At 52.4% G+C, this 23,309-nt stretch overlaps 1 protein-coding gene across 1 annotated transcript in view; it reads right to left on the reverse strand.

Annotated features, from left to right (window-relative positions):
* Positions 1-22,155, reverse strand: part of OSBPL2 (oxysterol binding protein like 2) — a 56,255-nt gene extending 34,100 nt beyond the window's left edge. Inside the window, exons 1-3 of the mRNA XM_030826618.1 lie at positions 22,043-22,155; positions 4,360-4,524; positions 439-583 (exon numbers count right to left, since the gene is read on the reverse strand). Coding sequence (XP_030682478.1) covers positions 439-583; positions 4,360-4,396 — 182 coding nt within the window. The 5' untranslated portion in view covers positions 4,397-4,524; positions 22,043-22,155. The remainder of the gene's footprint in view (positions 1-438; positions 584-4,359; positions 4,525-22,042) is intronic.
* Between the last annotated feature and the right edge of the window lie 1,154 nt (positions 22,156-23,309).

Here is a 23,309-nt window from a genome sequence, read left to right on the forward strand (position 1 = left end):
CACACTGCAATAGAACTCCGATGAGACAGAGGATGAACTTGGCCGCCCATGGAAGAACAGGCAGATTTGTAGGAAATCAGCAAGGGGTCTGATGATCAAAACGCCATGTACTGTTTGCCAGGCCCTATCAAAGCCTGTGTCACCCCAAATCCTCTCACAGCAACTCCTGAGGGCAGGGAGGGAAACAGAGGCATTTCTTGGATGGGGAAAGGCACTGCTCAAGAAATTGCCATCTGCTGATTCCAGGAGCCAAGAGAGGCATGGAGTCTATCAGAACCCTTGCTGGCCAGACACAGGAGGCTGTCCGGACGGGGAGGCCAGGCAGCTGTGGGGGTGCCACTCCAGCTCAATGCTCGTGGGGGCTGAGGGGTACCCTGCAGAGTATTTTTGGGGTGATTACAGACACATTTTAGAAACAACAGATGTGAGAGAACATACCTGTGTTTCTGAATTCCATTCTCTTGAGAGGGCCTCTCCCCAATTTTCCCAATCCTATTATTTTTGCTGGTGTCCAAGTCAATCATTCCCGTGACTTTCTGATTTGCCTCTGAAAATTCCCCAGAAGAGTTATCAGAATCAAAGCCTGTGCGAGACAAGAAAATGGTAATTTTCGCTGGACCTGAAAGATTTTTTAAAAGCCTACCTCCAGGAATTCTGACTATGCAAGCAGATGACTAAAGCGCTAAGTTGTGTGAATGGACACATTTGGAAGAATTAACTCTGGTTCCCCAGAAGTAGACAGGGTGCAGAGAGAACAGGAGCACGCCAGGGAGCTTCCCTCCTAAGAACGTGCTCCCAGCGAGCTCCAGTGCCCAGGCTCCTCCCACGCTTGTGATTTGAGGTCCAGTCCCAGGCCAGGAGTTTCATCTTCCAGAAGGAACCCTTTCATCATTTTAATCTGCGACGTACATGCTCTGGCTGGGACACTTCTATCGGATTCAAACCCATCCCAAGGCTGCGACGCCCCCGTTGTGGCTCAGGGCTTGTGACCAAGGTCTGCGTCTTGGTCTGAAACACGCCTGCTGATGACAATGTTTCAAGGGAGACCATCGCAGCACGCAAAGGCACCACTAAACTGTACCCAGCTAGGGAACAGTCATGGAAATGCCACGCACGTGGCTGGACTTGGAGTGGACTCCGGATGAAGGGGGACTCTGGAGAAGGAGCTCTTTAGAATGTGAGTGAGATCCAGCCATGCACGCACTCCTGGAGCAAAAGTCCTGGAGAAGAACGACCGGCCGCTGCCCTGGTGGGGTGGGCCCTTCCCCAGGACAGAAAGGGCGACTAGGGAACAGGAACATACGTCTCCCTTCAACTCCTGTCAGTCTGAGTTGCTGGAAGGGCCAAGTTCTGCTCCAGAGCCGGGTGGAGTGGGGGTTGGGGCCCCACGATGAGTCAATTCCGTGGGGGCTCTGGGCCTGCGGGAGCCGGCAACCACCCAATGCTGCCAGGGTCTGAGGGTTCCACGTGAGGGGCACAGGCCCGGGAGGGTCAGGCAGACAACTGCGGTCAGACCCCACACGCAGACGAGTCTGCTACAGGCTCCACGAGAACAAAGCAAAGCTGCTGTGTCCTGCCCCTCCACACGGCAGAGTCCATCCATAAAGGCAGTGCTGGGGTGGATGACATCATGATTTTGAGAGGATGGGTTAAAAAGGAATCCTGAAATGGCCCACGGTTTCTGAAATACCCTGCCATCTCTCATGTTTTGCTCTCTGTCCCAAAAGCAACATCTCTAACTTCTCACTCTGAAGTTATCTTGAAAACATTCCCTACTTAAGGGAATTCTGCAGGGCAGGACCTGCCCCCACCCAGAAGAATAAAGCAGCACATCCCGGGCAGCCACCGCAGCCTCTGACTCAGCCAACACTACACGGACGGCCTAGTAACATTCTAAGACCTGGCAGCCACTGCAGCCTCCGACTCAGCCAACACTAGACGGATGGCCTAATAACATTCTAAGACACCACATGCATTTATTGTAGAAAAACAGAAAATACAGATGAGCAAAGGAGGAAGCTGAGATCTCCTATCATCGGCTCCCTCGGAAACCCCCTCTTGTATTAGCCCCTCTGTGGTCATAGCCCTTAATCCCATACACACTATTCATGTCCTCCAAACCTTTCCTTTGAATGGCACTGATTCTTAAGACAAATTAAATGCCTAATGAAGTCATTCATTTAATAACTGCTTAGTTTACATACTTTTGAAATTAGAGTTACAAAGTCTGATGAGTATTATAGGCGGTGAAGGAGTCGAGAGTCTACCTCTAGCATGGGTATTTCATCGCATGAAGAGATGAAGTGGTTTTTTCCTTCCATTATTTGTTTTGAAGCCCAAGAACTGAGGGGGAAAATTCTTGTCACCTAGATGTCTGTCCCTTCCACCTCACCCTTGGGGACACATGGACAGACCTTGCCATGCAGGAGCAGCGCCCCACAGCCCGGCACACCCTGTGGTTCCTAGAATAGTGGAGTCCATCTGAGCACCACATCACACACAGCTGGGGACCCTGGGAAGTCACAGCAAACTGACTCAAAAAGCTCAGAGGTGGCCAGGTGCAGTGGCTGACACCTGTAATCCCAGCACTTTGGGAGGCCAAGGCAGGTGGATCACCTGAGGTCAGGAGTTCAAGACCAGCCTGGCCAACATGGTGAAACCCCGTCTCTACTAAAAATACAAAAATTAGCCAGGAGTGGTGGTGGGCGTCTGTAATCCCAGCTCCTCAGGAGGCTGAGGCAGGAGAACTGCTTGAACCCCTGAGGAGGAGGTTGCAGTGAACTGAGATTATGCCACTGCACTCCAGCCTGGGCAACAAAGCAAGACTCTGGCTCAAAAAACAACAACAACAACAGCAACAACAAAACACCCAGAGGCATTTGGGAAAGTATCAGTCACACCAAGACCCCAAACAAAAAGGACATCCTATGAGACTCCCAGGAGAGGAGGGACCTCAAGGCTGCGCTCTCTGTGACAGATGTGGCATCCCACTAGAGGGCAGCCCGAGGGTGTGAGAGCCTGACAACCCCTCCGCTGTGTGGGATTCAGCAGAGAACACAGAATCACCACGGATGAGGTGCAAGCTCCACGGACCCTCCTCTAAGAGTGCATCCGAGGAAAACACGCTGCAGATAATTCAGCTACGAAATCATGGAAAATGACTTAGAAATTGAGCCTTTGAAGGCGGTAAGGAGCACAGCATCCCCTTCTCCTAGGGTTTTAGAGAAGAATAAGTCAACCATCTTGGGCTGCCGGCACAGGTACAGGACCAGCACAGCCTCGGGACAATCAGCCCGTTCCAGCAGGGCCACGAACCGAAGGCGCCACCAGAGCCATCAACGTCCTCGGGGTGTGGCCACAGAGACCCTCCTGACACACCCACTCCGGCAGGGCCACAGGCTGGAGGTGCCAACGGAGCCATCGACGTGTCCTTGGGGCGTGGCCACAGAGACCCTGACAGATCCTTGAGCGGCAGTAACTGCAGAAGTGCTTCTAAAGATCGTCACTAATTCCTGGCCTGCGGCCACATTTCCAAAGTTACTCCTTTCTGATCCTGACACCTAAGGACAAGGGAACATCCAGGAGAATCTCCTGATGCCCCTTCCCACCAGCAATGGTCCTTTCCAGAAAAGACAGGCAGAATTCCAGATGCTGACTCCGAGGCACAGAAGAGTGGAGAATGAACATGAGGACCTGACAAGACACGAGCTCGAAGGGTTTCAGGCTCTTCCCTGTGCCAGGAGAAGGGGCAGCTCTGGGAGGCCAAGCTGCCAGCACCGCCCACCCTTTCCTCTAGCCGCCCCATCACATGCCCATGAGCCCTGCAACACAGTCTTCATTTTCTTCTTTTTTTGAGTGACTGGATGCCAAAACACATTCTTTTCAATTAGGCCACAGGATTTCATTCGGAACACAGGCTGCATGCCGCCACTTTAAACTAGCGTGCGAAACAGAAAAATAACTGCACTCTGCGGCTGTGAGCGCGCTACGGAGCCAGGGCTTTGCTGTCTGATGGGATGCGTCAAGCAGTGCCAGGCAAGACAGGGCCATCATATCTAGAACGTTCTCCTCATGAAGCAGAAATAGGAGAAGAGGACGGCTATCTCAGGAGACAAATGAAAATATCCACACCCCAGGAAACTCCTTGGGAGACTTAAACCCTGTCAGCCAAAGCCAAGGCTTTTCCTACCTCTGAGATGGACGTTAGGTTTTGCTGAACAGTCCGCGTTTGGGATCGTGAACGCTCACCCACACACTGCTTTACTGAGCATCTTTACATCCCAAACGCCAGGTCCAACATCTGAATCTAGGGACGTTCACCCTTCCAGTACGTCCCTAGTTGGTTCTCTTTCAACTCACCTGTGACGGCATCAAAGAATTCTTCCTCTCCGTTCATCCTTCAGCAGCCAGCCTCCACTGCCCCTGACATGTGTTCTTCTACTGAATCATTGTATCTGATCCACATCTACAGTGTCAGGAATTTTACAAACTTTCTCTTGGAAAAATCCAATAGACACTGAAGATCTAAAGGGAAAAAAATTTTGGCATACTTAGTTTCCAGAAGTTTCATGGTTTAAAAACATTTTAAAAATACCCATTCACCATCCTAAAATCAATCTAAATTACATGTAAGCAAATTAGTAAAATAAATTATCACATCACAAACATAACTTCAAAAAGTAAACGAGAGGCAGCATTTATAACATAAGATCAATCAATGAATAACAGACCAATAATTCACCCCTATAAGAAGAGTTGTTTCTAAAAAGCATTATTGCCTGGGCATGGTGGCTCATGCCTGTAATCCCAGCACTTTGGGAGGCCGAAGTGGGTGGATCATTTGAAGCCAGGAGCTTGGGACCAGCCTGGCCAACATGGTGAAACCCTGTCTCTACTAAAAATACAAACATTATACAGGCGTGGTGGCGCACGCCTGTAGTCCCAGCTACTTGGGAGGGTGAGGCAGGAGAATCTCTTGAACTCGGGAGGCAGAGATTGCAGTGAGCTGAGATCGTGCCACGGCACTCCAGCCTGGGTGACAAAGTGAGACTCTGTCTTGAAATAAATAAATAAATAATTAAAATAAATAAAATTAAAATAAAATTAAAAGCATTATCTACAGTTATGTAAGAAAACAATAAAACATTAATTTGGGAAAAGTCATGGGGGCAGGCAGGGTGTAGTGGCTCACGCCTGTAATCCCAGCATGTTGGGAGACCGAAGCCGGTGGATCACTTGAGGTCAAGGGTTCAGAGACTAGCCTGGACAACATGGAGAAACCCTGTCTCTACTATAAATACAAAAATCAGCCAGGCGTGGTGGCAGGCACCTGTAATCCCAGCTACTCGGGAGGCTGGGGCAGAAGAATCGCTTGAATCCAGAAGGCAGAGGTTGCAGTGAGCTGAGATCACGACACTGCACTCCAGCCTGGGCGAGAGAGCAAGACTCCATCTCAAAAAAAAAAAAAAAAAAAAAAAGTCATGGGGGCAGTCAGAGAGAACAGATGAGCTTCAGTGAGGTGTTCAGCATCCGAGGTTCAAACACAGCTCAGGAAGTTTTGCTGAAAATCATTGCAAACATTAACCAGAGGCTGGAACAAGTGGCTGTATAAGTAAATGGAAAATTATATCTAAAATTTTACAACTACCTGAAACCATCATCAATTCTAGGGAACTGAGGCTGCTATGTAAGTTAGCTGCTACCAGGATAAACTGAAGCAAACTTACATTTTCTCCCAACGACCTTAGCTCAATATTCTAGAACTCATGCGCGTTAGTGTCTCCCATCAGGAAAAGCAGCGTTTGATGAACGACAAGAGAAGGAAGCCAAAATCAGCATCCTTACTTGTGTCAAAAATACAAAAACCAGCCCAGAGCTCTCTGCACAGTTCTGAGGGTGAGGGCGCCAGGGGCAAGAACAGCCCCCCAGTGCTAGGTGACCCCCCAAGCGGCTCATCCTGCAGCCCCACCACAGCCGCACGGGGCAGCAGCAGCTGCTTCCCTCCAGACAACAGGACAGCCACCACGTCCCCTGAGAGACTCTCCAGTGTCTCCTGGTTCCTCCCTCCTTCCCAGCCGGCCTGCAGCAGCCCCTGAAGGCCAGCACAGACAGCCCTGCTCACGGCCTGGGTGTGCTTGCCCCTGCAGACAGGAGAAGTTGCTGTCACTCACTCAGGTCCCCTTCACAACTGCAGCAACATGCTTCCCCCTTTGGAACCACTGAGGAGCCAGGGCTTCCTGAGGAGACGCAGCAGAATCCAGGACTGGGCTCCTCTTGCCATGGTAGCGAGGAAGCTGCTTGCCCAGAAAGACTGGGGTGTAGAGTTGGAATGTGCGTCCCTCCAAACACATGCTGAGATCTGACTGCCATGTGACAATGTTAGGATGTGGGGCCTTTGAGAGGTGGTGGGGCTGTGAGGGCTCTGCCCTCAGGAATGGCTTAATGCTGTTTTATAAAAGGGTCTGTTATAAAAGGGTGAGTCGACCAGGCATGTTGGCTCACGCCTGTAATCCCAACAGTTTAGGAGGCTGAGGTGGGCGGATCACCTGAGGTCAAGAGTTCCAGACCAGCCTGGCCAACATGATGAAACCCCGTCTCTACTAAAAAAATTCAAAAAAATTAGCCAGGCATGGTGGCAAGCGCCTGTAGTCCCAGCTACTCGGGAGGCTGAGACAGGTGAATTGCTTGAACCCGGGAGGCAGAGGTTGCAGTGAGCCGAGATCACGCCACTACACTCCAGCCTGGGCAACAAGAGTGAAACTCTGTCTCAAAAAAAATAAAAAAATACAAATAAATAAAAGGGTGAGTTTGGCCCCCTTTAGTGTGCTCTCTCCCCGCTCCCTCTGCCTCCCCCTCCTTCTCCCTCCCTTTCCCTCTCTCCTCTCTCTCCCCTCTCTCCCTCTCTTCCCTCCTCTCTTGCCCTTCTACCTTCTGCCATGAGATGACAGCAAGAAAGCCCTCAGCAGACACCAGCACCTTGAACTGGACTTCCAGACTCCAGAACGAGGAGCCTGCACATTGCTGCTCATTCTAAACTGCCCAGCCTGTGGCACTGCTGTAGCAGCACAACACAGGCTATGCCAGGGGCTCTCGCCGAATGACTCAGGATGAACCTACGGAAGCTCCCACAAGAAAGAGGAGACGATCTGAGCACCAGTACACGGGAAAAGGCTGAAACACGGTGAATACATTCAAGTCCAGAGTTCCTAAGATCCTAAAAAGGAGATTAACTGGTCATGGTGGATGATGCCAGTAAGCCCACAAGTTATTTTGAAGCTGGCAATCAAGGAGATAGCATCCTGCCTTCCCTACACACACTGCTGTGCCACTGTCGCCAGGTAACAGGTGAGGAAATTGCGCTTTATGGAAGCATCCCAGCAAACGGATGAACAAGGCACACAGGTCGTGACCATCTCCATTAGACGACACTGGGGAACTCACGCATCCAGGCACTGAACCCCGAGAGACAGCCTTGGGTGCCTCCCAGGGAGAGATCACACTGCCACTGCTGAAGCAGTTTTGCCAGGAACACTGAGCCCAGGTTTGTCCAGTTTCTAGCTTTATCTACTGACATGGTCTGGACATGTCCCCACCACCAAACCTCCTGTTGAGATGTGATCCCCGGTGTTGGACGCAGGCCATCATGATGGGAGGTGTTTGGGTCATGGGAGTGGATCCCTCACGGCTTGGTGCTGTCCTCCTGGTCCTAGGTAAGGATGAGGCCCCACGAGATCTGCTTGTTTACAGGCGTCTCTCTCACTCCTCCTCGCGCCATGTGAGGCACCTGCACCTGCTTCGCCTTCCACCACGAGTAAAAGCTCCCTGAGGCCTCCCCAGAAGCTGAGCAGAAGCCAGTGCCATGTTTCCCATATAGCAGAACCGTGACCTAATTAAACTACTTTCCTTATCAATTACCCAGTCTCAGGTATTTCTTTATAGCAACACAGGAACAGCCTAACACACCTCTCAACCTAGGGAAGTACAGAGACCAGAGGCCACACCACGGGGACCCCTGGCACCTCGCCCAGCAGAGCTGGCCTCTGCAGAAAATCAACCACACTGAAAAAGGAGGCGCCCAGGAGGAGAAAGGAAACCTCGTGATCTTGACTGAACAGCCACTTCTTAGGCGTGGGCACACCATGTTCGACTGCATGCGAATGTGGGGGTGCAATCAGCAAAACCCATGCACGACCAACCCAGTCTCTCCAACAAATCAATTACAAAGACAGAGAGAAGGAGAGGGAAGGCTTCTCACCGTCTTGACTATGGTGATGTTTTCATAGGCGCACATGCGTGTCAAAACCTATCATACACGTTACATGTGTGCAATTTATCATATGCCAATTATACCTCAAAAAACCTATCTTTAAAAAAAAGACATACTGGCCAGGTGCAGTGGTTCCCGCTTGTAATCTCAGCACTTTGGGAGGCTGAGGCAGGTGGATCGCTTGAGCCCAGGGGTTGGATATCAGCCTGGGCAACATGGCAAAACCCCATCTCTACAAAATATACAAAAATTAGTCGGGTGTGGTGGTGCGCCCACCTATGGTCCCAGCTACATGGGAGGCTGAAGTGGAAGGATCACTTGAGCCTGGGACATCAAGGTTGCAGTGAGCCATGGTCGCATCACTGCACTCTAGCCTGAGCGACAGAGCAAGACCCTGTCTCCAAAAAAAAAAAGAGTCATACCAATTAAAATGATGCTTGAAGCAGGATTCAAACAAGGCCTACACATAGGCAGATAGGATTTGATGGAGACATTTATAAGACAGTGGAAATCTAAACACAGTGAGTATCTGATGGTAGGAGGATTCCTGCTCATTTTTAAGATGTCACGATAGGCCAGGCACAGTGGCTCACGCCTGTAATCCCAGCAGTTTGGGAGGCCGAGACAGGCGGATCACCTGAGGTCAGGAGTTCAAGACCAGCCTGACCAACATGGAAAAACCCCATCTCTACTAAAAATACAAAATTAGCCGGATGGTGGCGCGTGCCTGTGATCCCAGCTACTCGGGAGGCCGAGGCAGGAGAGTCACTTGAACCCAGGAGGTGGAGGTTGCAGTGAGCCGAGATTGCACTATTGCACTCCAGCCTGGGCAATGAGAGCAAAAATCTGTCTTAAAAAAAAAAAAAAGTCACGATAATATGAATATCTTTTTGAGAGAACCCTAAAAAAAAAAAATTGGCCGGGCGTGGTGGCTCACGCCTGTCTGTAATCCCAGCACTTTGGGAAGCCAAGGCGGGTGGATCACGAGGTCAGGAGATCAAGACCATCCTGGCTTGGCTAACACGGTGAAACCTCGTCTCTACTAAAAAACAAAAAATTAGCCGGGCGCGGTGGCGGGCACCTGTAGTCCCAGCTACTCGGGAGGCTGAGGCAGGAGAATGGCGGGAACCCGGGAGGCGGAGCTTGCAGTGAGCTGAGATTGCGCCACTGCACTCCAGCCTGGGCGACAGAGCGAGACTCCGTCTCAAAAAAAAAAAAAAAAAAAAAAAAAAAAATCTACTGCTCTGCACTATGTGAAAAGCCTCCCAGAATAGAAAGCAAGTTAGAATTAGAAACCATTTTATTCTCCCTTTTGCTTTTTTTTTTTTTTTTTTTTGAGACAGGGTCTTGGTCTGTCATCTGGGCTGGCATCCGTGGCACAATCACAGCTCACTGCAGCCTTGACCTCCAGGGCCCAAGCCATCCTTCCACCCCCGCCTCCTGAGTAGCTGGGACCACAGGCGTACACCATCACACCTGGCTAATTGTTTAAAAAACTGCTTGTAGGGACAGGGTCTCTCTATTTTGCCCACACTAGTGCTGAACTCCTGGACTCAAGCGATCCTCCCGAATCAGCCTCCGAAGCTGCTGGGACTCCAGATGTGAGCCACTGCACCTGGCCCGCTTGCCTTTTTTCAAATGCTCCCCTGCCTATAACAAAAGTCCCAATGTCAAAGGTAAATCAATCACAGCTTATAGGAAATCTTTAACAGGAGGATTAAGATGTCAGACACAAGCTTGGCTGGACAACTGAGACACCGACGTCACCTGCTACTGTGTGTTTGTGCCGTGTGGTCCAACCAAGACCGAAGACCCACCTGGGGAGGCCTTTCCCGTCAACCACCAAAGGAGCACCCAGAGGTCACAGTGCCCTCAGACCCCCACATCTGCATGTGCGACAGTGAATTCCAACACAGCCTCCCGGTCGCTCCTGAAGGAGTTGCCGTAACAGGCACCATGCCCTGCGTCTCCTTCTACACTTACCAAGGCCCAGAAAAATGAAGAGGCCTTATCCAGAGCCCATACAACTACCCAACTGTACAGACGATCAATGCAAGACAACTATGATCCTACTCACTCATTCAACAAACACTCACAGAGAGCCTGCCTGGTGCCAGGCCTTGAGGTGGAAACTGTGGTGATCCTGCCCTCATGAAGCTGGTCACGAAGGTGCTCCCAGGAGGGCCCTTCTTGGGCAAGTCCCTAAGGGGGCAACCCTGGAGCTGAGCTCAGAGTGAGCCCTGGGGGCAGGGAGAAAAGACAGCAGGACCAGGGCATGCTGGGAAGCACAGATGGCCCCATGGGGTCGAGGAGTGCCTGCCCCAGCCAGGTCCTCAGTCCTTCCTCTCATCTGCCCACTCCTGGACTTCTCAGAGGCCTGGGTGAGGCCAGGTGCGGTGGCTCAGGCCTGTAATCCCAGCACTTTGGGAGGCCGAGGCAGGCAGATCACCTGAGGTCGGGAGTTCAGACCAGCCTGACCAACATGGAGAAACCCCTTCTCTACTAAAAATACAAAATTAGCCAGGCGTAGTGGCCCATGCCTGTAATCCCAGCTACTCGGGAGGCTGAGGCAGGAGAATTGCTTGAACCCAGGAGGCGGAGGTTGCAGTGAGCCGAGATCGCGCCACTGCACTCCAGCCTGGGCAACAGAGGCTGTTTATTTTATTAATAAATAAATAAAAATTTAAAAAGTAAAAATAATTTGAAAAAGCAAAAGTTAGGCTTCATAATTGAGTACTCTATCAAAGTTGAGGAATATACAGAAAGTTAAATGTTTAAGAAAAAGCATTAGGAAGGCAGAGTTGATTTCCTGAATATGTTCTTCCACGCACAGATCTCACTTTGCACTCAGAAGACAATCCCCAGAGAGAGTATCTCAGGAACAAACTTTGCTGGGGTTTTCTGTCTGTTTTAATGAGCTCTTTCTGGTCAACTTCTCCCTTTTCTACTTCTAGAGAAAAACCCCGGGGCCTGAGTCTGTGCTGGGCATCTCTGCTGGCGTCTTGCCCTTTGTCCTTCTCCAGTGAGAGTTTCTTTTTTTTTGGGGGGGGGGGGCACTTCCTTGGCCCCAAGGACGCCATCCCTGCAGGCCCCAGCGAGTCTCAGTTCCCCTAGCCCAGGGAACTCACCAGTCCCTTGAAAAGGACCCCAGCACACTTTCTTAAAGGTGCTGTCCCCGTCCCACCAAGATCTCAAAATGTCCTACCACTGGTATGAAGACTTGGACTCAAGTCTTACAAACCCATCTTTATGTTTTTCTCAGATGTGGGCCCTGCACGGTGGCTCACATCTATAATCCCAATACCTTGGGAACCCGAGGTGGCACATGGCTTGAGCCCAGGAGTTTGAGACCAGCCTGAGCAACACAGTGATATACTGTCTGTACGAAAAAGTAAAATAAAATAAATTAGCTGGGCACAGTGGCACGTGCCTATAAGTCCTAGCTACTTAGGAAACTAAGGCAGAAGGACTGCTTGACCCCAGGAGTTGGAGGCTGCAGTGAGCTATGATTACTCCACTGCACTCCAGGCAGGGCAACAGAACAAGACCCTGTCTCTTAAAAAATAAATAAATAAATAAAGCAGATCTGACAGTTCAGGAAGTCGGTGAATGAGACTGGGGATCCGGTACTGACCACCACGGGTGACCTGCTGGAAGTTCAATTACATGTCGTTACTCTGTCCATCAGAAACAGGCAGGGCACCCCGGATATGCTGGACACAGAGAGTGCACTGATCACAAGATGATTCGAAAATCACTTCTGAGGTTAAATATCAATTCCAAGTTTATATAGTTCTGCCCAGGCACGATGGCTCATGCCTATAGTCTCAGCACTTTGGGAGGCCAAGGTGGGCAGATCACCTGAAGTCAGGAGTTCGAGATCAGCCTGGCCAACATGGTGAAACCCCATCTCTACCAAAAAATACAAAAATTAGCCAGGCATGGTGGTGCGCACTTTTAATCTCAGCTACCCAGGAGGCTGAGGTGGGGGAATCTCCTGAATCTGAGAGGCAGAGGTTGCAATGAGCCAAGATTTAGCCATTGCACTCCAGCCTGGGCAACAGAGTGAGACCCTGTCTTGAAAAAACAAAAAAAAGAAAGAAAGAAAAGAAAAGAAAGAAAATATAAGTTTTATTTCATAATTTAAAAATACATCAGCAAGCAGCACTAACAAATAAACAACTGTGCACAGAGCCTTATGTGGCATTTTGCTGAAAGGGAAAACGTTCCCACCATTAACAAGGGTGGGGTTCTGTCTTAGAAAGGACCCTAAGGGGCCGGGCGTGGTGGCTCACACCTGTAATTCCAGCATTTTGGGAGGCCGAGGTGGGAGGATCACAAGGTCAGGAGTTCAAGACCAGCCTAGCCAATATGGTGAAACTCCATCTCTACTAAAAATACAAAAATTAGCCGGGCGTGGTGGCAGGTGCCTGTAGTCCCAGCTACTAGGGAGGCTGAGGCAGGAGAATAGCTTGAACCTGAGGAGGAGGTTGCAGTGAGCTGAGACCGCACCACTGCACTCCAGCCTGGGCGACAGAGCGAGACTCCGGCTCCAAAAAAAAAAAAAAAAAAAAAAAAAGAAAAGAAAAAAAAGAAAGAAAGGACCATGAGGACCCCATCCAACACATCCAACACTTCCACTCGGAAGAGTGCTCCTCCTCCGGACAGGTCAAAGCCACTGGCAGAGACTTCCAAATTCATTCCCGTAGGGATCACTGTGGTCAGGCATGGCCGGGGAGCTACAGTCCTACAGTCCCTCAGTCCCCGCGGTCCCGCTGAGCTTCACAGGGAGGCAGCTGGGCGTGGGGGCAGCAATCATAAGCCAAGGTGCCAGGGCAGCCACAGGGAATGGGTTCCACAGGCCTGGTTCTGCCCCACAAGAGGTCACATCCAGCACAACCACAGAGCAAGTGACCCCAGAGGACCCACAGGAAGATCTTCAGTGCCTAAGCCAAGAGGCAAGCTCGGCCATCCCCGCACTCGCTCAAGCCGACGCGCACATCAAACCAGCTTCCAGGGCCAAGCGAAGTTCCCGGTGCGGCATCGTGTACTGAAGAGCACCTGCCATCCGCTCAAGGTCAAGGCTAACACGTGAGCCCAACCACAGTGCAGAGCAGAACTAGGTCAGGCTGGGGCCCGCCAAGGAGCAAACCAAAGCCACTGTCACATCCCTGCAGGACTTCTCCTTCCCCAGAGCAGTCGGCGACCTGCCAGGGCCTAACCTGGCCACTCAAACGCTTGGAAAGATGCTACGATAACACTGCGAGGTTGCCAGGGCACCAGGAAGGGAAACAAGTGTCACCTACAAGCATCAGAGTCACAAAGTTTAAGGACAGAATTAGCTCTCTGTGGAAATTAAAGAACAGAAGGTCCCCCGGATCAAGGCTGGAGGATAGGAACATGAAATCATGGAGAGCAAGACAAAGCCTGCTGTGACATGAACGGACCCAGGGAGAACCTGGTGTGAGATGACTGCGCCTCCGTGTGGCACTGAGGGGGAGGGGCGGGGCTGAGGGACAGGGGTGCAGCTCTCTTCACCCAGCACCTTCTAAGCCCTGGGGCAGGAGTGACCGGTCAGGGCCTCTCGGACACCTCATCCCTCCCTGCGTGTCCAAGCCTTGCGTGGGCAACGCTTCTCGGCTAGCATTTCAGCCTTGACACACCCACTTTGCAAACTCAGCCCATGTATCACCCGGATGCCTAGAAGCCCTCGCCCCACTGACACCCAGCTGGCCACCAGGCCACAATCTCGTTTCTTTTGCAAAAAAACAAAACTAAAACAAAGACTCAACATCTCACAGCTTCAGAGCTAAGCTGTAGACTCTCCTATGGCACTGGAAATGTCATCTGTCCAGTGTAGTCCCTATGGGCCACAGGTGGCTACAAGCACTTGAAACGTGAGGGAGAACTGAATGCTCGATGCTGATCAGCTGAATTGACTTCACTTCTACAGTCACCCACGGCAGTGGTGCCCATCCTGGACACAGTGTCCCGGGGCCCCATGGGGCTAAGCCATCATGGGACCATACCCTGCCTGTGCCCAGCCCCACCAGAGAGTGGAGGAAGATGGAGGCGGCGGCGGCAGTGAGAGCAGGGGGCTTTGCCAGCCCCAGGCGCAGGTCCAGGCCTCTGCGAGGAGACGCGGGAATGGCAGCCGGCCCCGGGCCACAGCTACCTCTCAAACACCAACCCCACAACGATGGAGAGCCGTCAAGGACATTGCCAGGCCAGGCCCCATTCCTCCTTCCCAGACCTCCCTGGATTGCTCCGTCTGTGCTCACTGAAACATGCTTTCTGCCAATTGTTGAGGAAAAAAATCAAGCCTTAATATTCCTGTCATTGTAAAAGCTTAATGGTTATTTTTACAGATTTTGTATAAATTTAGAATCAAACAAACAAGTCATATGCCATTCACAACAATGACCTTTTTTAAAAAGGGGGATGTGCACAGCTGTCTTTCCTTGTCACCGTCTGCAGCCCGTCACGAGTGAGGCACGTACGACTGGCCACTCAGGCCTTTGCCCTTAAATGCACTGTGTTTTGGTGGCAATGGGATGGAATCAAGAGTGACCTTTATTGAACACTGGTTTTGATCCTTTAGCCAAATAAGGTTAAGTCCAACTGCATCAGAAGCTCCAGGAGACAGCCGTTCTGAGCACAGAACCAGCTGGCTCTAGGTCTGCGCTTTTTAACCTGAACAACCTCTCCGTCTTCTTCAGGCCTGTATGGTTCTTCTTAGTGTGGGGCTCTATGTGGCCCATCACAAAATCAGCTACCTAACGCCACACAGAATTTAGCACATCTTAGCTGAAGAACAGGTTTCAGGCCAGGCACGGTGGCTCACGCCTGTAATCCCAGCACTTTGGGAGGCCGTGGCAGGCGGATCACTTGAGGTCAGGAGTTCAAGACCAGCTGGGCAACACGGCAAAACCCCATCTCTACTAAAAATACAAAAAAATTACAGGTGGCACATGCCTGTAGTCCCAGCTACTCAGGAGGCTGAGGCACAAGAATCACTTGAACCCAGGAGGCGGAGGTTGCAGTGAGCCGAGACTGCGCCACTGCACTTCAGCCTGGGCGACAGAGCAAGACACTGTCTCAAAAAAAAAAAAAAAAGAACAGATTTCAGTCATTTATCCTAAGACACCAGCGTGGACACACAAATGGCCCAACCCTGACTCGGGAAGGCCCTGTGCTAAGCGTGCCAGCCAGGCAAACTTGCTGGGAGCACGAGGGCTCTGGATCGGTCCGGAATTCACGCAGAACAGTTTCTACAATGAGAAAGGCAGGTGAACCTCTCCCACTGTGCAGACAGCAGCACCCCCACTGTTTACCATTCTCCATGCCAAGAGGGTGACCTTGAGAGGCAGGCAAAGGTGAGCCCGGCTTGGTCCCAAGAAGCAGCTGTGGGGAGCGGCAATTCTAACCGCTGGGCCTCGTGGCCAACGTGGCCCGCCGTCCCAGAAGTGGAGCCTAGCGCCCCACTCACCACAGTCAATTCCCTCAAGTCTTGTCGCTGACTTAACTGCTTCCTGTGGAATATTAATTGCCAAAAATACATCACGCACCTCGAGGAACATTACCTTGTAATGCAGTACAATGTATTTCCAAACACACAAGATGAATGCAAGCTCTTCCGTATAAAAACATTTGTTTTAATCAACCTTCTCCTTATGCAACACAATAAAAAGCTGCTCCAACGCGGCCCACGAGACTGGGTGAGAAGGCAATGGACAGGGCGCATGCCCCACAGCTCACGGGCACCCTGCTCTCAGAAAGCCAAGCCGGAGGGCAGGGAGAGCACTCCAAGGGCAGCAGCAGCACCGGTCAGCCCCCGACCCGCCGCCGCTGTGTATCTCCGATGATCAAAACCAACGGCCCCAAGAGAAGCACGGCCTGCGGCTACAGCTAGAAGAGAAGGAGACACCTTGGACCCACATCTCACAACCCAGCAGGGGCCACAGCAGGCGGAGGACGCGGTGAGGGAGTGGGAGGAAAATTAAGACAGCAGAGGGAAGGGAGTGAGCCGGGTGAGAGGCTGCTGTCCTGCAGGGCTCCTGGCCTTCCCCAGGGCACCCGCCCAGCCAAGGAGTGGCTGGCTCGCTGGAGTGCCTCCTTGCCCTCTGGCCACCTCCTTCTCTGTGGCCTCGGCTCCAGGCCCTCCTCACCATCGTGCCCATCTTCATCCTGCGCAGCCCTAACAGGGTCCACTGTGCTGAGAAACCTGTCACCCTAACATCAGACCTGCCCACGTGGCTGCCAACTGTGCTTCCTGAGCACCTACAGGCAGGGCTTCAAATCAAGGTCAGGGAAAACCACGAATCTCTAACCCCCCTACCCTCTGCAAAAAAAAAAAAAAAAAAAAAATTTAATTTAAAAATTAAAAAAAAGGAAAAAAAAATTGTGTTCACTTTTTTCCCCAGAACAATGACCCAGATTGTTCATATTCACGAAGTTCTCAAAGGGGTCCTCGATCTAAAATAGGGTCCTGACCCCGCCGTGGGCCTCCGACACTTGGACTCCCTGCTGAGGACCCACCCCAGACCCTCCTGAGCTTGTTAAATACCTGTCTTCCTGGGCCCCTCCCAGGAAACCCAGGCTCAGTGAAGCTGGGGCTGGGCCTTGAATCTACACTTTTAAAAAGTTCCCCTGGGTTTTCTGATGAGAAGCAGGGGTGAAAACTCCATGATGTTAACCCAGGAGCCTTCTCCCCTGACAGCCGAACCACTGCAGAAGCGGAGCTGCCGGGCAGGAGCTGTGGGGCAGGCGCTAGGGCTCCTCGGGCGCCTCTGCACTGGGACCTCTCCCCTGGCCCCAGCTCAGGCACTGCCCTGGCTCTGCTTCCGCTCAGGTGTTCGTTCCAGCATTTCCCACAGGTGAGACTGACTTGAAAGACGGGTGATGATTACAGCGAGACTCCCAGCTCTGCTACATCATCAAGAGAGGCCAAGCCAGAGCCAGGGCACTCGCAGGAGCTCACCACCACAGATCCAGCCTGTGTCCTCTTTCACAGTAAGAGGGTAGCCCCACACCCTGTGCGCACCTGACACCTGCCGTCATTATCGGAGTCACCGAAATGTCACTGAATCACAGTCACCCTAGTTTTAAGGCAATGGAAGTCGCTCTCTGGCCGAGCACAGTAGCACGAGGTCCCAGGTTACAGGGGGCTCTTTCTCATGATCAGCCTTGGATCAGCCTTAGGTTTATTCAGTACAAGGCACAGGCACTCACTTCCACACCATAGTCCTCCTTCCTCTACAGCTGCCTCCGTCTTTTCTGGAACCAAAACTCCACACAACTCCCTACACGCTGCAGTCCTCCCTGCCTGGTGCTCCTCCAAGAACTCCCCGTATCAGCCCACAACAGGCGCTCTCTGGGCACCCCTGAAGGCTGTGGTCCCAGCCCCTTTGATAAGAAATGTGCTCAGTGTCTGCTCAGCCAAGACCCTCAGACCCTTCCCACCCCGATTTGCCTCAGCGTCAGGGCCACAGCCCCCAGGCCCTCACTGCGCAGGTGAGCAGCACACACCTTACACCCAGGAGACAGGCCCGATGACCACCACAAGCCCTGAGGGTGCGGGAACCTCTTCAGGCCCCAAACTACGGAGCCAGCCACTAGCTCAACAGGACTGATCCCAGAGTTTGTTTCTCAAAATAAATCAAGCAAAGTGTTTCACTGAAAAAAGAAGGCAAGCAAAGAGAAACAGCCACACACATCAGGCACGAGTCTCAGATCCAGTCCCTTATAAAAGCTCACTTCCACCACTCAGCTCAACTCAGAGGTCACAGGATTTGCATCAGCAGAAGCTCCAGCTGAAAGAACGTGGATGCTGTGACATTCTGCTAAATGATCCCAAGTTCTTTTCTGAATCTGGAAGGAAAAGGAAAGAAGTGCCAAAAAGTTCACGGAAACAGTGCTATGAACCATTTAACAGATGTTTATTATCAAGAGCTGCAGGGCTGGGCCGGGACACCGCCACGCTTCCACAGTGGGACCCTAGCCCAAACCAGCAGCCTGAGAGGCCGTGACACCATGCCTGAAACTCACTAGCAAGAACACTCTGAAAAAGCAAAAATGACAGCAGATTTACAAATCAACTAGCATATGTGGAATGTGCATATAAACTATCAAACCAGAACCCACCATATTAACTCAGGACTTCGGTCCTTTTTAATAATCAGTCATGTTCAAATACTGACTTCCTTTCAGTGTAGATAAGGTTATAAATCAACTTGAAAATGTACTACATTTTGGAATTAAACCTCGTACTTGACAATCTGTGCTAAACACTAAACGACATGTCAACACCCAAACAGGAAGTATGACAATGATTAGGAGAAAATCAGCCCACACCCAACCGCACTGCCCACAGAGGCCCGACACCATCAGTGACACCACACACACAGGTCCCCCTCATCACGGAAGCCGAGAAAACCCTTGCCTGGCAGAGCTGTGTTCTGTTTGAAACAAGTCACTCTTGAATAAGTGACCATTCAAGTTGGGGGCAGACTTATAAAGACATCCTGGGACACCTGAGGGTGTGGCTGCTGCACTGCTGAGTGGCTCCAGCTTCCGTAGGTGGTGGAACCAAGGGTGTCCCGAGCACCCACAGCATATCAGACACTTGATGTTGTATTTTCACACAGATTCCACACATAATCCGTCTTACAGGCAAAGACACTGAAGGCAGGAGCCAGTGGGAACCCACCCAGGACCCAAGAGCCCTGGTCCGGCACGCTACCTTCACAAAGATGCTGTGACTCAGGAAGGCACAGCGCCAGCTGCGCCTGCACGGCCAGACAAGACATGGCTTGCACGGGGACACTAAAGAAATCACCTTGAGGAGACAGCAGGTTCCCTGTTTGAAGACAGCATAAGAACCTAAAATGTCTCAACAATTCCCTTATACAAAATGTCACTTTTGTAATTGGCTGAATGTACTAAAACTTTAAAAGTCGAGCGAGCTTTAAGGACAAATCCAAGACCCAAAATTAGCCGGGCGTGATGGCGGGCGCCTGTAGTCCCAGCTACTTGAGAGGCTGAGGCAGGAGAATGGTGTGAACCCGGGAGGCGGAGCTTGCAGTGAGCCGAGTTCGCGTTTGCAGTGAGCTGAGTTCACGCCACTGCACTCCAGCCTGGGCAACAGAGCGAGACTCCATCTCAAAAAAAAAAAAAAAAAAATCCAAGACCCATCTGCTGGCATCTCCTGGAGGGCATGGAGGAGAGACACTGGGATGAAAGTCAAGTGGCATTTTTTCACATTCAAATAGCACCCCTCATTAACATGTGGAACACAGCAGAGTCTGACCCTCTCAATGCACCCAAGGCATGGAAGAAAAATGTCCTACGTGTGTACTCTAAGGCAGTGTGTGAAGTCCACTGGAACTGAACTCAGAACGGAGACCTCAGACTCTGGACTGCACACCTGTCAGCACCCATGCCCCTCAGTCCTCCCTCTTTACACAGAGACCACCACTGAATCTGCCAGTAACAAAGAAGCTGGGTGGCAGGGAAGGTATTCTGGCAAAATCCTGAATAGCCAAACGGTAAATTACTTTATTTTAGAAAAAATGAAATGGCTTTGTAAACACTCAGGCTCACAAAAAAAGAAAGTCTATTAGTTCTTACATGTAGCAAAATCCCGAAATTCTGACACACAGTAATGCAGCATGATTAGAATATTCTAAACGAAAATGTTAAATGAAAATCTTGATATTAAAAGGCAGTACAGGATAGTGTTTAAGAGTGTGAACCCTAGAGCCTGGGTTCAAATCCATGTTTCATAATTTACTGCTGTGTGGTTTAGGTAAGTTACTTAACCTCTCTGTTCCTTAGGTTCCTCATGAATGAACTAAGGATAATGTCAGTACCTGGCCAGTGGACTGTTGTGAAGATCACACAAAGAAAGTGAATACGACACGCTCGTAACAGTCCTGGAACAATCATTATTAAATATTATCATCTGCTCGGGTACGAGCTGTCATTAATAGATGGACACATGAAGAAAATGGTAAATTTTATGAAGGAGACTCAGTCACCCACTCACTCATTGCCACATTCTAAAAGACGACACTGTGGCAGGCACTGGGCTGGGCAGGGAGGAAGTGCCACCGACAAAGTTCCTGTCCTCAACAAGGGGAAGGGAACTGGCATTCTGGGGCGCGCACTAGGTGTCAGAGACTGTGGTAGAAAATGATTTCATGGCAGGGCGCAGTGGCTCACACCTGGAATCCTAGCACTTTGGGAGGCTGAGGCAGGCGGATCCCTTGAGATCAGGAGTTCGAGACCAGCCTGGCCAACATGGTGAAACCCCATCTCTACTAAAAATAAAAAAATTAGGTGGGCACGGTGGCCGGCGCCTGTGGTCCCAACTACATGGGAGGCTAAGGCAGGAGAATGACTTGAAGCCGGAAGACGGAGGTTGCAGTGAGTCAAGATCGCACCACTGCACTCCAGCCTGGGCAACAAATCGGGACTCCATCTCAAAACATAAAACAAGAAAATGATCTCGTTTGCTCCTCTTATCAGCAAAGTGCTACGTGTCCGGATGAAGGAGCTGAGGCTGACAGCCAGAAAGGAGGCCGCGGGCACCAGTTAGGAAGGGCAGCAGGGACGGCCGTGGCTCTCCAGCATGTGGCCCCTGCACCAGTTCCGGGCTCCTCAACTCTCCGCTGTCCTCGCCACACATCCAGCGGGTGGGAAGGCCGCACAGCACCCAGCCAGGCCCAAAGCAGGCATTCGAGAAACGTCTGTCCAACCAAACCGAATGGGACCCCTTCTCCAGGTGTCCCGGGCAGTCAACCCAAAGCTGCCGGAGCTAGGCCAGGCCAGGGCCTGTCCTAGAGGACGGTTCAGATAGAAATGCCCCTGGGAGGTGACCCTCACCCCAGGAGAGCCTGCAACACCCCGACACCCACCGCCTCGCCGCCGGTCCTCCCATGAAATGGGGAGGCTGAGGTGCTGTGACGACCTAACAGTCTTGGTCTGGGCTTATAAACTTGGAAAGTCTAAAGACATATTCTTCTGAGTACCAAAATATAACTGGCGAAAAAAGGAACCTCTTAAAATTACATTACCAAAGACAGGTGTTAGGTAGCAAGTTCTCAACCGTGTGTCTGTTAAGATTTATAAATTAAAAACAAAAACAGAGCCCAGGGGAACGGACAAGGGCTCGCGGGCACCCTCCCCGGGAGGACGTGCACACAGGCCTGCAGGACAAGAAGGCCAGGGTCGGAGTGGGGCTGCGTCTCCCTGCCCTTCCTCCCGGCGGAACTCGCCCTCCTCACCTACAGGATCGCCCTAAATGCGCACGAAATCCTTCCCTGTTCCCGGTGAGCTGGTGAGAGAGGGCGAGGCCGCGAGCAGGTGCGCCCGTCCCCACTTCCTGCTCAGCGGGGCAGCAGCGGGGCAGCAGCGGGGCTGGGGGTCTCGGGGGGCCGGGCCGGGGCTCCCGGGACCGCCGTTGCCGGGCGACCACAGGGAGAGGGGTGCGGGGGCCGCGGGACCCAGGCCCAGGCCCCAGGCCCGGCCGGAACTTTCCTCCCAAAGTTTCCCCGGGGCGCCAGACTGCGGCCTAGGCCAGGCGCGCCTCCCAGTGGGGGTCGAGGCCGGGGCCGGGGCCGGGGCTGGAGGCGGCCTGCAGACCCGGGTCCTGCCCGGCCCGCCCTCCCCTCCCCGCCCCAGCCCCAGCCCCAGCCCCAGCCCCAGCTCGCGGCCCAGGCCCCGCAGCTCGCCGGGGCCCCGAGCCTTCGCGTGGCGGCGGCGGAGGCCACTCACCTGGACGCGGGTCCCTGGGTTGCCGGCCGAGCTCGCTGCCGCCCCGCCCCCGCCCCGTAGGCCCGCGACCCACTGACACCGAGGCGGAAGTGCGGCCCGCCGCCTCGCCGACTGACAGCCCGCGCCCGCCACTCGCTGCGCTCGGCGCCGCCGCGTCGGCCGCTGCCCGCCCAATCAGCACCCGGCCCGAGGCTCGCGCGGGGGGCGGGACTATGCTAATCCCTTCGCGAAGGGGCCTCTACCTGTGCCCCCTCAGAGCCCCGCCCACGCAGCGGAGTGACGGCAAGGACAGCCAGTCAAAGCAGGAGAGAGGCGGGGTTATGCCGCCCCTGAGCCAAAAGGGGAGGTAGGGAAGGAGGAAAGGGCGTGGCTGCAGAGAGCAGAGTTGACAAACAGTGAGTCAGGTGGCCCCGGGCGTGGGCGCTCCGCCCTCAGGTGCACTGCGTCTTGGCGGCGGTGCAGACCTGCGAGGCCCACCCCTCGGCTACCCAAAGCCCTGGGGGCTTTTTCCCACAAATGCTGGGGACCGTGCGATGGCTGGGGCGTAGCTGCTTCCACTGTCCTACTAAATCCTGAATATCGTCCACCTCCTTTGCATGCCATTCACCGCCAACCAAAATCCAGCACCAATTTACCCCTCCAACTGCATCCCTGACGGTTTCACTACCATACTTAAAACCCTTTGGACTCCCACTGACCTACAGTGGCTCCATGGTTAAGCCCAGAAGTTCTGGAATCAGACCTGGAGCTTGCATTCTTTACCAGCTGTGTGGATTTGGACAAATTAATTAAACTCTCTGAGTCTGTGAGCACTCAGAGTCATTTGCAAACCAGGGATCCCCTGTCATCATCTCATTTAAGTCATGGGTCTGGTTTGAGGTGAGTGGAGTGGCATGAACCAGGCTGGCTAGGTAGTCACAGCAGTTGGTTTAGGGGTCAGCCTGTGACCCAGTTCTAGCCAAAGAGGCTCAGTCCTGGGACTTTTGCTGTAGGGTCAGAGTTCAGACCAGAGGGGAGGCTGAAGTCAAATGACTCTCCCATCTGCCCACAGACCTCTCCAGAGCTGGGTTAGGTTAGAGAGGGAAGGGGCCAGTCTTCCACATCTCACCACCCGAGAACAGGGCTGCACGAGAATGAAGCCAGCCCAGAGGAAAGCCGGAGCAACCACGGCCGGGTCACGTGGACCCTGCTGCACCTCAGCAAGTCCTTTCCTTGACTTTTCAGTTACGTGAACCACATGCTCGTTTCTGCTTCAGCCCGTTTGAGG

The sequence above is a fragment of the Nomascus leucogenys genome, chromosome 13, assembly GCF_006542625.1.
Source record: "Nomascus leucogenys isolate Asia chromosome 13, Asia_NLE_v1, whole genome shotgun sequence".
Classification (NCBI taxonomy): domain Eukaryota; kingdom Metazoa; phylum Chordata; class Mammalia; order Primates; family Hylobatidae; genus Nomascus; species Nomascus leucogenys.